We start from the raw sequence: 13,092 nt of genomic DNA, 5'->3' as shown, positions 1-13,092 counted from the left end.
CTCGGTCCTTTGATCATCTCAATAGAGGATGGGGTGTGAAAGGGAAGATAGGATTTGAAGGTGTACTACGAACAGTCTGACCGTGAACGATAGAATGCAGTCAACTTACAGAGCAATCTAGGACGATTTGTGTATATATACACGTGGTTTCCAATCTACCATTCCCCAACAGTAGTCGCCCTTCACCTCATTCCCATTTGTATCTTCAAGTAACCCATTCAAAATTGTCTTCTCAACCCTTACCGTAGTACCACGACACACCATGCTCCGATTTAGCAAATCATCCATCGCCCAGCCATGTGCCAGCCATGTCGATGCGCAAGTCTACCCCAATCAACCTGATGGGTCAGATGTTGCTGAAATTCGAGGACAAAGTACCGCCTCCCTCCAATCCATGGCTTCGGCTGGTTCAAAGTGCTACAAGAGCGGATCGACCGTTTCCCTCTCGGAGGGGAAACAATCTGTTCTTCCGTTGGACAAATATAGTGGAGGCTCGATGGACAGAGTTAAAGCACTTTTGGAGTTCAATTCGTCCGCACGAGACACCATGGAGACGATCAAGACTGCTGAATCCACCGCCGCCATAAGGGAGAAGGGGATCACCCGAGAAGAGCTCAAGTCTCTGAGAGAAAACCTCGATACTGCGCTTGCATCTGCGCCTCCCACCACAGCTCATATCAGGATGCAAGCTTCCAAAGATGATGAAATGACTGTTCGGTCCATTACCCACGAACTACATCATGAGCTGTATGGTACCTGTCTTTATAAGAGGGATACTCTAGGTGATCAAGAGTGAATCTAGACTTAACGAGGCTTCTCGTTCTGGCAATGACAAGGAGATTCAGGTCGAAGCCTCTCATTCAATCGATGTAAGTTATATTGCTGGTGGAGGTCGTGAATTGATTATATGCATTGATTACCTTTTCCGACCGATAAACTAATTGTACATACTGTTACCTCTGACTTTGTTTCACTCGTTCAACGCCTCGATAGAGTACAGCGTGACTCTGCCATATTGATCCGAACTCTTCTCGAATTCCAATTTCAACTCGGTCAAATAAGGTAAATCATCGGAAGTATGCTTCTTCATTATCCCTTGTCCATCCGGATGAGCTTTGACGGCACCTGATTGAGCTTCTGCGGGGGTGATCTCGGTGGTGATATTTGGTCCTGAGCTGGGGGGTTCTTCGGAAGTAGGTGAGAGGCCTGTTGGGGGGAATGGGATTCTACAGATCTTTCGTGTATTAGCGCTTATCGTCCTCCATACGTTCTTTGTCAGAAGCCGAATCAGAGTGACATGATTGAGAAGAACAGTGATGTCTCTTGTGAAGGGACAATTCAGAAGATAAAACAACACCCACTCAAACACCTGCCTCTTATTCCTATCTTCGGGATAAACCTTCCCACCCATCATCAACCCCAACCCTACCCCACCTTCCGCATCCTCCGATCGGGCTACCCAAACGGATATAGCGGTAGATACAAATCCACCCTGGAAAGTCAATGCAAAATGACTAGCTTGGATGGGAGTATCGAAGGTGAGATGAAGGGAGGAGGGGATGTTGGAGGACCATGGTTGACCTTCGTCTGATGCTGAGGGATTGAGGAGATGTTTCTTTGATGAGCCAGGTGCAGTGGATGAGACTCTGCGCTACCGTCAGCCGATGGTCACACGTCATCAAGGTCCTTGACCGCATGGTTTTCAAGACAAGATTGATCTGAAGATATAGGAGGAAGTTACTCACGAGATTTTTGTGTTCTTGGGATCGATGACGTTCCGCAGTGACATTTTGAGGAGCTTGGACGGGTTTCAAGGATGGAATGAAATAGCGACAATGCTTTTCACAAGATGATTCTTACAGAATGGAGAAGGGGAAAGCAGGACGATCAATTGAGCAGAGTGCTGCTTATATACCTGGTTGATTATTCAGCTACGATATTTATTTGTTACGACGGCAAATGTACGAGTAAGTATTATGTTGTGGTATTATGTTATGATGATGCTATATATATCATGTCTAACATTGTCTGTGTGTCTGTATCGATCATGATGATGACATACCCCGTAACTGAAATGAGATTTACCACGACGGTCACGTGATTTCGTCGTCCTATCGACCAAAGCCAATATTCTCCCACGGTGGCATTCCGATTCTTGAGCCGTGCTTTTGACTTTTTCGAGAATCCCAATCAAATGTGTTCTCAAATGTTGGTGGAAAGCAGCATCGCAAGGCTATCACTATAGGAGTACATAAGCATACCTCAGTTTGTGATATCAGCTTCCCCATTCACAACCCAACACGATGTCCCGCCCTTCCTCATCCATCCTCCGATCAGCTCTCGCTCAAACACCCCTTGCCCTCCCTCGCATAACTCCTCGGATCCAAACTAGGACACTCCTCAATGCAGCTTCGAGATCAGGTATAAATACATCATCTATCGATTACAGGATCTTGGAGGGGATCAACGGGTTCCTGCCGAAGGAGAACTTTGATAGGTTGCAAGAATGGCAGGTGGGGTTATGGAACAGGTTACAAGGGGAGGTGAACAGTGAGTGCGGTCTGGTTTATTTAGCTCCATTCAAACAAGAAGTACATGCCGCCTTCCTCTAGATCTCATGATCTACAATCTCCTAGGCATGATTCGAGTCACCTATCTGCTTTTCATCCGTAGTCTCAGATCTTCAAGGCTACAGAATTAATTGCTAATTTCTGTCGTTATATGTCTCCAGACAACCCAGCTCTAATCGAGACTAAACAGAAATGGGACAAATACGGCTTAGACATGACAGATCTCATATCATCCACAGCGAAAGATAAAAACCTGACTCTGGCGTACAACTATGCCGCTTTGCTGTTGAATAACAGTTTCTTCCTGGAAGGATTGGTGAGTTGACCCTTATTCTGAAATATACCACAAATCATCAATCAGGCTAGATCATCTTGTCCGCCCATTTCCTAGTGGAGGTTGAAGGCGGACGGATGTATCGTGTCTTCATGTGCCTGGTGGCTCTGTCTCAATCAGACTAGCTAACGATGTTCGTCATACTTGCAGTCCGCCGAGAATACTCAGCAAGTACCAACAGAGTTCAGAGATTTGAAAGCGAAATTGGAAGGTTATGCTGAGGGTATCGTCGGCGGTGGATGGTTATGGGTGAGTCCGTGCCTCTTCCTATAGACAGTGTCCTCATACTTGGTAGAGTGGCATTACCTGTACTCTCACATTCATCGCTTTGCTATACCTTCCTTCAAATGCTAAACTTATTTCGATAATGATCAGATCGTCCGATGCGGCGACTCCCAAAACGACCTCGACGTCATCCCAACCTTTGCGTCCGGTACCCTCCTAGTAACTCAAAGATCCCAAAGAGGTAGAGAATCCACCTTACCCCTATTCGCCGAACCACCCACATCAGGATCCACCGAGCCTTCCTCTTCTCCTTCCTCCGCTTCTGCTCCTGCCACAGAGACCGAGGAAATCCCATTGAACAAGCGATCAAGTCGATCGTTCACCTCCAACTCTAATCGACTCCAATACCCCACCCCTCTAGCCGTGTTGAACTTGTACGAGCATGCTTACCTTTCGGACAAGTACGGGGTATGGTCTAAGAAGGAGTATGTTAATGATTGGTGGAAGAATGTGGATTGGAGGAAGGTGCAGAAGAGGAATGCGGAAATTTCACCATAGTGGGAAGACGTGTAGATCTACATATTATAGTATACACTTGCATGCATTGCTCATCCGGGATTAAGAGATGTCGCATGGTACGAACAGATTCCAAGACCAGACGTATCGGGTGATTTAAAGCTCTCGGGCATGTCCTCGCAAGCAGTCTGCAGCCCAGTGCCGTTTCATCTATAAATCTATTTGATCTATATACAACAAATATCCCACCTGATGCTGGAGTTGTCTATCATATTTCCACCCAAATTCGCATGCGGGTGTATATCCTTAATTAACATACAGCCCCTCCCTCCGTATATACCCACCGACATCCTTCCCAACCAGCTCCTCGACCCTCAACCAATCCCCACGCCCAACAGCCTCGCGGACTTTCGTACTACTCACTTCCTCCCATCCCTCTTCACCGCTCCCCAACAGTCTCACTTTCCCCCTATCCACCCAGTCCTTCACCCCATCTCTACACAATATCTCACTTTCTATCGCCCTATCTTCCTCCTCCGTTCCTCGTCGAGCACTGACCAGGTACGCTCCGCTTCCATTAGGGGGATTGGAGAAGTACTCCTGGATCTTTTGGTGCATTTCATTTGGGGGGTAGAAGCGAGGATCAAAGAATCTAATCAACGTGTCTGTACCAACCAGAAACGTCAAATCTACGTTATTTCCTGGTCGCTGATCTTCATTCTGGTTTTGTTTCAGGTGAGGTAGGGTGGATAGGTACTGCCGTATGATAGATGCCTTCCCAACGAAGGTAGGTTCGTTAATCACTCCCACTGCTATACCCTCTTCTGGATTTGTACGGCGTCGTATAGATGAGAGGATGGACATCATCTCTATACGCTGGTGGGGGGTCGCATCGGTGGATTTGAGTGTTTTCTCCACGTTCCGCGCGGAGAAGAGGAGTAGGCGAGAAGTGTAGGGCCGTGGTGTCCCGTCATTTCCCTTGGATGGTGAGGAAGAGGAAGAGGCGATGGGAGGTGGGAACGTGGAGAATGCGATGCTCTGGTGAGCTGTTGTAGGAGGGTTGAACGATGAGTCGAGGATGGAGATATGTATGTCTGAGGAAGAGGAGGAAGCGGTAGGAGGGATTGGCCAGTTGGGTGTGGAAGAAAGTATGGCGAATGATCCGGGTGAGGTGGATATTCGGTGGATCGTCTCTTGTAAGTGAGCCGGGGAGGAAGGGGAGGTCATCTTTCGTATTGCGCCGAGAATGGAGGGGGGTCGCATATGTCTTCGGTATTAGGCTATGCTCGGCTTCGCTATGATCTGATGACTATTGATGACCTCGTACCCTGGCTGAGAAACTCGAGGTGAGGTGGACTGACCTGACGCTCGGAGATAAGTGGTTTGAGAGACCAAAGTGGAGGTGGTGTCTTTCACCTACTAGACCCTGAATGAACGCCTGGTCTGATTAGTCATGAAACCCATCTGACATAAGATCCGATAGTCATCTCTCCATCCTTATCATACCTATCATATCTATTAAGTAAGCCTTGTGGAGGGTTTCGATATAACATCAACAATATCCCTGGACGTTTCATCATTGACAAGGTATTTTATCAGAGTTACAAGATATTGTGCTTCTTATTGTCCTGACACTCCACCTCTTATTGACTCATCATATATTAGTCAATATCGTCAAGTATAGACGTTTCATCCACCTCTCAATGGCGATGTTACTAATCTTCCGAACACTGACATCGATCCGCATATTGAGATGTAACGGATAAATATATAAAAAGGCTGTAAACGCCATGTCACAAATATGCATCTTCTCAACAACTATAAACAACCTCAGTACTCATCGTGCAAACCACACCCACCGACAGACTTGCTTTAAACCCCACTGTATATACACTGAAGAATGACCTCCAGAATCATTACCGTCACATACGATCCAATCCACAATATCCAGCTCGACGCTCATATCCCTTTGACCACCAATACCAAGGATGGAGAGGTCAAAAGCTTACCAGCGGTAGTCGCGTTCCATGGTGGTGGATTAGTAGCTGGATCGAAGGATGATGCGTATTTCCCCAAGGATCTCGCAGGTGAGCTCCCGTCTTTCCCTCATGATCAGACCATCACTTCCCAAAACTAATTCGCCCTGTTATCGCATCCACTGACAATGCTATGATCGATATAGCTAAATTCCTATCCCAAAACGTAATCTTCATCTCACCCAACTATCGACTCCTCTACCCATCCACAGGCGTTGACATCCTGCAAGACATCCACACCCTCTTCGACTACCTTTCCCTTCCCTCGTCCGAACTCACCCATCAACTCGCCCAACACGGTATAGCCTTAGATAGGGGTAAGATCGGCGTAATAGGTTTCTCAGGAGGGAATTGCCCAGCCAAACTTGCAGCTTTCTTACCCACAATCAACCCGTTCACTAGACCCAAAGTGTATTTCGACCTATACGGCATGGCCGGTGATTTCCTTTTGGATCATTGGGTATCGATTAAACCGGAAAACCAATACGTACCGGACATACCATTCTTTGAAGATAAGGTACAGACTATTCTAAACAATCCGAAGTATAGGACAGAGAAGTGGGGATTGAGCGAAGCGCACCTAGGAGCCAATGGGGATGAGGAAGGACGAATGGGGCTGTTCGTATGGTTCATTAACCAGGGGAACATATTGGATTATCTATTGGATGAACCCGGTTTATCGGCGAGACTTAGGGAAGTCCCCTACGATCGGAGAAGTGCTTTACTGAGTGATGAGCAGAGGAGGATACTCGGCATCTTACCGACCACTTTGGGGGGTGGGAGTGCACCTCCGACTATAATAGTGCATGGTGAAAACGATCGGGTCGTGCCTATTGAGGAGTCATTCAGATTATACGATGATTTGAAGGAGATAGAGGGAGGGAAGGTGGAGAAGATATGGGTGAAAGATGCGGGTCATGGGTTGTTCGTTGATGGGGATTGGCCGAGGTTTATAGATGGGATAGACGGGATTATGGAGAAGGGGGTGGAGTTTGTCATGAGGGAGTTGAACGGTGCGTGAGATAGAAGACTGTATAGAGCTTGATATGTAGGTGTAGAGACTCGTATAATGAATGAATCATTCATTGCGGGTGAGCATCATCTGCAGATACTGTATATTTTGAGCGAGTCTGACTGATTCGCAAGCAAAGCAAGTTGGAGTATACGACCTATCGTTATATGCCTTTTAACACATCGGTGTGATCTCCTTCCAGTAGGTCGATACCTCCGAAAGCCGATCTAAATCCCAATATGTTGATCAGTGCGTCAATCTACCGTGGCGCTAGTAACGGAGAAACACAGGAAGTCTGAGGAGGTCAGATAATTGTCATGCATGCACTGTCGGACTGGATCCTGCGGCGACTTGGACTTGTATTCTATCCATCTCACTACTCGAGTACACCCCTTTTGAGACGCGATTAATTTTTTGCGATTAGCCTAATTCCAGTGAAATTGTATTAACATGAGGTGCACCGCTTCGGAGGATTCTTCAGACCAGGTCCGAAGCTGTGTTTGTGTGTTGTGTTGATGGAGGATCTGTGCTACTTCTTAGCGTCATGCATACCGTATATTCTATATCAGCGGTGACGATGCAGTGCATGACGTTGAGATGACTGATATTGATAAGATATATATCTACACCACTGTCCACCAGTCATTGCTAGACTTTGAACAACTTAGCATTTTGCTCATACATATATACGATAAATTAAAGTCCATTCATAAACCTAAGTTACTGTACTCCTAACTTATCATTACAACCGCGACAATCCGATCTGATCCACCCTCGATACACACTCGACCTCCCCGATCACCATGCACCTCCCTACCACCATGGCAGACCTGCACAATGTAGTGAAAAGGAAAGATGACGATAATCCCTTTGGCGATGGATTACCTCTACCCGCACTGATAGCTATACCCGTGAGTGCTCCAACACCACCTCCAACATGACGTGCTTATGAACGTCGGCATCCTTTTAGATATTCAGCGTATTCTTCTTCTGCGTATTCTCATTCATCATCTACTCGTGTATCAGGAATAGGAGGCTGAAGCGTGCTTTGTGAGTGCTGCTGTGGTCTTACACCTGTCCTTTCGTTTAGCTCTCGAATGGTAGCTGAACGATGATCTGTGATCTAGTAACAAACAATCCACCATTCCCAAAATAGACCTCAATCGCCCCCCTGATAGAGGATTCAACATAGATGAACACGTCGTGACTCCCTATCCTATGAACTCATCCTCAACCTCCGAACAACCAATCTTCCCCGCCGTCGAGTCACACCATCTATCCTTACAGCCCAGTATAGACTCTCACGCAATTCCTATCGCCCAGCCAACTCATTCCAGAACACCTTCACAGGAAGCACTGTTGCGCCGCGGGGAGGAGGACGAGGGGGATGTTCTGCCTCCTTCTTATGCCCAGCTGTCGGGGGTGGATCTGACTCGGCTGGAACAGAACAGGTAAATGGGGGTTATGAGGACTAGCACATGAATATCGACGAAGTCGAATTGGAGATCTATTTGTATTTTGTATAGTATTGAACATTTTTTACTTCTCTACAATGTATATGAATTAAGAGAGAAGCACGCTATGATACAAGATGCAGGGGCCTATACCGAGTAGGAGCGCTCGGTTTTATCACTGTTCGGATATGACCGTTCAGAGAGAAGTAAGACCAATACAGTATGACGAATGGAAGTCACCTGATAACCCAAGCTTTATCAACCATTCTCTTGGCTCAACCCATTCTCTTGGCATATCCAGCGATCCACCGGAGTTCTACACGACCGCGGATTTCGGGATTGATCAGGTACATCCCTCAGTACCTCATTATGTGATTTATGTCATCAATCTTTCATCCTCTGCTCTCTGCTCGATAGCGGAGATCTCAACTTATCTTTGATATCACTCGAACTCATCGGCACAGCATTAAGCGGATGACTGCTCCACTTGAGTTGAGTTATTGCTTTGGTAAAGCCGTGAAAGGTATATAGATAGCTATCACCTAAATAGATTGGATGCAAACGTTCTTGATACCTCATTGCATAGTTTCAGAGTGACCTAAGATATAAGCTTACAACGATACAACACACCGGATCTGCACGAAGCAGCCTAGCACAGATGTACCTCAAAGATGAGCGGACCGTGACCACCAACGTGATGATGCCCCGCGCAACTTGGAATAGCACTGGTCTGGGTATGAGTACTCCGCTGAAGATCTTTATTCCTGTGAGTTGCTTGATTAAGGACATATCGAGTACGCTCAGCTCACCGTGAATATGAACTGAACGAATGTAGATCTTCGCTACTTTCATGGCTATAATCTTCCTCACGCTGATCATCCGGGTGGCGAGGAAAGCAGACCTTCATCGGAGATTGTGAGTGACTTCGCCCATCCCCTCATATTCGACCTTCTATCCCCTTTTCAAAGTCAGTGATACTGGGATATACGACCGAGCTGATTGATATGCCTGTCACATGTATAGTAATCAATCCAAACCACCACCAACAATGGAATATACCAGACCCACCAACATAACCCCTTCACAACCGTTCGAGATCGACCCTCCTCATGTCACGCCGTATCCTGCTCCGACCACGACCGATATGAGACAGCACGATTCCCACCCCGTCATCCAGGATATCCCGGTCTCGTATCAGCCATTTAACAGCGGGACACGTATGTATACCGCCCATGATATACACAGACAGGGAATGAGCGGGAGTGAGAGTGAGAGGGGGTCGGTGATGCCTCCTTCTTACGAAGAGGTATTGCGAGGACAGAGGTGATCTGCACGATTGATGCATTCCTGGTCCTGGAAGGGAAGGTGTATTGATATCCAGATGACTCGTTCCTCTTTTCGTTGTCCTTTTGGCGGTATTTTCTAGTTGTACGTTTGCGGAAACTAACTTGTAATACGTGTAACAATGGCGTGTTGACCTTGTAGGTTGTATTTCTTAATGATTGTAGATGATCTGGATGGTAGACGGCAGTCGGTAAATATACTCATACACAGCCATTGAGGACCATAGAGGAAAAACACAAGAAAGCGTAGAAGCATAAGCATATTAGTGACAGCATGACGTCAACCCCGTCGTTTCTGCTTATCGACATCAACAGGCACAAACGGACACGGGCAAGCAAATCATTTCTCCCGATGGGTTCTTGATTTCGTTCTGACGACTGACGACTGGTAATATTGAGCTATTGGCGTCGGCGAACGTTCATCAGAAAGGACCAAGGGCTGTGATTCCCTTTTTCCATCTCTTCAAAGATCATATAGCAGATCCTGCAAAATTACCAAGTTGTACAGTGGTTTGATAGTAGATTGGAAATGATTGGAATGAAAACGACTACGATCAACCTGCGTACAAAGTGAGTCATTGTGATTTGGCTGTGCCACCGTGATCCACAGTTTGAGCCTCGATATCAGGAAAACGGCGTAAATACGTCTCTTGAAACGCCCTGCATACTTCACCTCCTTTGACAGCGGCCTTACAAGTGTTGTAGGGAAGGCATACGATGACACTGCTGTTATTCAACTCAATATATTGTACCGAGCTGATCGCTGACACATACGTATCTTGTTTCGAATTCATTCCCTCGGTTTCTCGTATTTATGCCTTCCCTGCGATTGTTCATTCTCAAATCAAACTTCAAACGACAGTGCAGTACAGTATAATACCGTATATTACCCACCACCAGAGATGCCATACATACCTTTCCTACTCAGGTCCAGATCTTCCAGATCCTCAAAACCCCAAACAAGTGCGCCTTTAGCAAGCGGTACCTGCCTTTCACATGACGTGGCCAAATCCATCGATAATTTACTGCAATCCGGTCAACTATCGCCTCCGTCCGCAGTGTTCTTGACGGAACTGCGATACGGTGTTGCCCGGACGGAGGACGAGCAGGCCCTACAGAGTGCGATCAAAGAGCTTGATGGACTTTCAAGCGGGGTAGGAACCTCTGGGTCCACCGTAGATGGACAGACGGTTTATGCCCCCAGATGTATGGGAAGCGGCACAGCAGAAGGAAGGAAGTGCGCCCGCACCGTCAGAGAATATTTGAGTAGCCGGAAGTATGGAACGGTCTTTGAGGATGTCTCTTTGGATGATTAGTCTGATGGGGTCAAGATGAGGAGGAAAGAGCGGTGTCCGAGACTTTCTGTGGTTCAGTCATGGGGAGAATTTCTCCTTTCTGTATGTATACCTTTCAAGCCGCATCGGAAGAGACTGCAAACACCGACAGTCAACTTGGATGAGTCGAGCGATTCCCCTTTCCTCGATTCTGCGATCCCCAACATCTCCCATACGGTGAATGAGCTTGTTGAACCACCAAAAGCGAAGAATACCAAATGAACGGAGTGGCTATGGAAGAGGATTGTCAATATGGTGATATCGGTTTGTCCGTCTTATTTTTCATCAGAGCCATCGTTTCCATGTCCCGATCCCATCCTCGATGTACGTTGCGTCAGCATTGAACTTTGGATACAGAGGATGCATGGTACTGTTTTATCAGCTCTATTCATATGATATATTCTACATTCTGCTTTATCTTCGCATTTCTACATGTTCTTCTTGTGTAAAAGTGTATACATTGGGTTGCCGTTTCTTATGCTGTTGCTTGACGTTGCCGTTGACTATATTGCTGTGTACTGACCGGTTCGCATTTTGATGAACAATTGAGAATATCGCTGTCTGTATTCAAGTATCGAGATCGACCAGAGAAGGATAGGTTTCTAATTCGATATGGTAGCGGTGCCGGATGGATGCGGTAGCAATGTTTCCAGAGCTTTCGCAGTATTTGCTCGTTCAGCTTTGATCAGGTCGGAGATCGGTTTATCGTTCGAATCTGACCCGTCGCCTAGCAAAGGAATGTATACATCAACCGACGGATGACTTTGACTAAGCAAAGGGCTTGTGAAAGGGGAAAGAGGTTCTGATATAGGAAAGATCTCTCCGTCTCATTTGGGGCGCCCTTGTCGTGTAAGACACTGGATGATCCTCTAAGAAGCTGGGACCTCACTCACCCATGAGTTGGAACAGCATCGCTTCACTCGTAGTCACAACCGCGCCTGTATCCCTCATTCTGTCTAATGCTAATGGTATTTCCAGCTCATGACATGCTGATATGGCATCAGCGAGGATGTATACTCTTTTGTGGAATCGAGGGATCTCGAGCAGGTCGAGTGCGGTTTGAAGGATACAAACGTGGGCCTATGCGATGTATATCATGGACAGTCAATTGAGAGCCTCAATCTGTGCGACCGCAAGCAGGATCCAGACAAGGACAGATACTTTGGGGAATGAATCGATACTCACTTCAATACCAACTAAAACGATGTTATCGTAATTCTTCAACAATGGTCTGACTTCATCCGTGATCATCGAGAACTGTCAAGCATTGTGGGCGAAGTCAGCTTGTGTCTTGTTTGAGAAGGGATGTCTACGGTCGTAAAAGCTTACACAGTCTTTCCCGAATGTCCCAAGGTGCTGAGGTCCATGTAGCTCCGATCGGATCTCTTGTGCTGTTGGACCTATTACATAACATCAGCTCGTGCATCACTAAATCCCTCGATCGCTATAGCTTACCACTCCCATTCTGCTCTGTCAACAGGGTTGCCATCTGATATGTTGGAGCGAGTCAGCTCATTACTCCCACCAGTATTCGTTACCTTCAGAGTAATTGACTAACCTTCAGAAACTGTACTCAGGAGGGATAGTCAGCTACAGTCCTCGTAAGAAAGATCAGATCATCCACGATCACCGACCCACCCTAGAAGCCTTAATGAGCTTTGTTATACTCTGCGCCATGAGATTGAATCCATGTGTACCTTGACCTGTACCGAGCAAAATGAGTGAGCTCACACGACGTGAACAGCTGTAGGCGATCGATCGACTCACGGAACCTCTCCTGACAATCGCATATCATGAGTAAGGTCCTATGCCTGTCTATTATTCTAGAATGTGTCATCTTTATGTAGGGTACGAGCTGATGAGAGGGAGAAGAAAGGAGAAGTATCTAGCTGCGTTGATTCAATTTTACATCTGAAATTTGAATTTGATGTCGATGTGTCAACTTTCAAATGGTTCGAGGTGACCTCTGCTATGTATGGTTACGTGACGTAGTAAGCTTGAACCGATCTAATCTGGAGTATAATAATCTTTTCTCCTCTGCATCGGACGCGATCATCCGAGCAACCGGATCCACTCTCCGGGGATCGATTTGCTGGAATCACACCGGGAAAGTACCTGCATTAGGCAGGCAACGATGGTATCGCGAGATGTAACCGGAGGCTGCGTGCGCCTATTCCTAATGACTTTTCGGGGTGCCTAGTGACATTGTTAACCTTCCGTAAAGTTGGCCACTGTGATATCTAAGAGAAAGTAGCTGGATATCGTTCG

The 13,092-nt window shown here is 46.7% G+C and overlaps 9 protein-coding genes across 9 annotated transcripts; 6 read left to right on the top strand and 3 right to left on the bottom strand.

Annotated features, from left to right (window-relative positions):
• Positions 1-262: 262 nt before the first annotated feature.
• On the top strand, positions 263-796 carry I302_108726 (uncharacterized protein; the record flags this gene model as incomplete). The annotated part of the gene is made up of 1 exon (XM_019194452.1): positions 263-796. One exon carries the CDS (start codon positions 263-265, stop codon positions 794-796), a length of 534 nt encoding a protein of 177 aa, XP_019043288.1.
• A 174-nt stretch (positions 797-970) lies between these two features.
• Positions 971-1,789, bottom strand: I302_108725 (uncharacterized protein; the record flags this gene model as incomplete). Its single annotated transcript, XM_019194451.1, has 3 exons — positions 971-1,226; positions 1,362-1,646; positions 1,746-1,789. 3 exons carry the CDS (start codon positions 1,787-1,789, stop codon positions 971-973), a joined length of 585 nt encoding a protein of 194 aa, XP_019043287.1.
• Positions 1,790-2,303: 514 nt separating this feature from the next.
• Positions 2,304-3,687, top strand: I302_108724 (uncharacterized protein; the record flags this gene model as incomplete). The annotated part of the gene is made up of 4 exons (XM_019194450.1): positions 2,304-2,550; positions 2,732-2,886; positions 3,055-3,153; positions 3,280-3,687. 4 exons carry the CDS (start codon positions 2,304-2,306, stop codon positions 3,685-3,687), a joined length of 909 nt encoding a protein of 302 aa, XP_019043286.1.
• A 264-nt stretch (positions 3,688-3,951) lies between these two features.
• On the bottom strand, positions 3,952-4,872 carry I302_108723 (uncharacterized protein; the record flags this gene model as incomplete). Its single annotated transcript, XM_019194449.1, has 1 exon — positions 3,952-4,872. The coding sequence occupies one exon, from the start codon at positions 4,870-4,872 to the stop codon at positions 3,952-3,954; it is 921 nt and encodes a 306-aa protein (XP_019043285.1).
• Positions 4,873-5,545: 673 nt separating this feature from the next.
• I302_108722 (uncharacterized protein) lies at positions 5,546-6,702 on the top strand (the record flags this gene model as incomplete). Its single annotated transcript, XM_019194448.1, has 2 exons — positions 5,546-5,732; positions 5,828-6,702. 2 exons carry the CDS (start codon positions 5,546-5,548, stop codon positions 6,700-6,702), a joined length of 1,062 nt encoding a protein of 353 aa, XP_019043284.1.
• Positions 6,703-7,514: 812 nt separating this feature from the next.
• Positions 7,515-8,148, top strand: I302_108721 (uncharacterized protein; the record flags this gene model as incomplete). The annotated part of the gene is made up of 3 exons (XM_019194447.1): positions 7,515-7,604; positions 7,664-7,743; positions 7,821-8,148. 3 exons carry the CDS (start codon positions 7,515-7,517, stop codon positions 8,146-8,148), a joined length of 498 nt encoding a protein of 165 aa, XP_019043283.1.
• A 657-nt stretch (positions 8,149-8,805) lies between these two features.
• I302_108720 (uncharacterized protein) lies at positions 8,806-9,474 on the top strand (the record flags this gene model as incomplete). The annotated part of the gene is made up of 3 exons (XM_019194446.1): positions 8,806-8,913; positions 8,983-9,062; positions 9,171-9,474. 3 exons carry the CDS (start codon positions 8,806-8,808, stop codon positions 9,472-9,474), a joined length of 492 nt encoding a protein of 163 aa, XP_019043282.1.
• Positions 9,475-10,392: 918 nt separating this feature from the next.
• I302_108719 (uncharacterized protein) lies at positions 10,393-10,806 on the top strand (the record flags this gene model as incomplete). Its single annotated transcript, XM_019194445.1, has 1 exon — positions 10,393-10,806. One exon carries the CDS (start codon positions 10,393-10,395, stop codon positions 10,804-10,806), a length of 414 nt encoding a protein of 137 aa, XP_019043281.1.
• Positions 10,807-11,426: 620 nt separating this feature from the next.
• I302_108718 (uncharacterized protein) lies at positions 11,427-12,661 on the bottom strand (the record flags this gene model as incomplete). The annotated part of the gene is made up of 8 exons (XM_019194444.2): positions 11,427-11,551; positions 11,718-11,904; positions 12,010-12,081; positions 12,154-12,224; positions 12,280-12,313; positions 12,383-12,391; positions 12,463-12,527; positions 12,592-12,661. 8 exons carry the CDS (start codon positions 12,659-12,661, stop codon positions 11,427-11,429), a joined length of 633 nt encoding a protein of 210 aa, XP_019043280.2.
• Positions 12,662-13,092: the final 431 nt, after the last annotated feature.

The sequence above is a fragment of the Kwoniella bestiolae genome, chromosome 8 (assembly GCF_000512585.2).
Source record: "Kwoniella bestiolae CBS 10118 chromosome 8, complete sequence".
Taxonomy (NCBI): Eukaryota; Fungi; Basidiomycota; class Tremellomycetes; order Tremellales; family Cryptococcaceae; genus Kwoniella; species Kwoniella bestiolae.
This window is presented reverse-complemented; position numbering and strand designations above follow the sequence as displayed.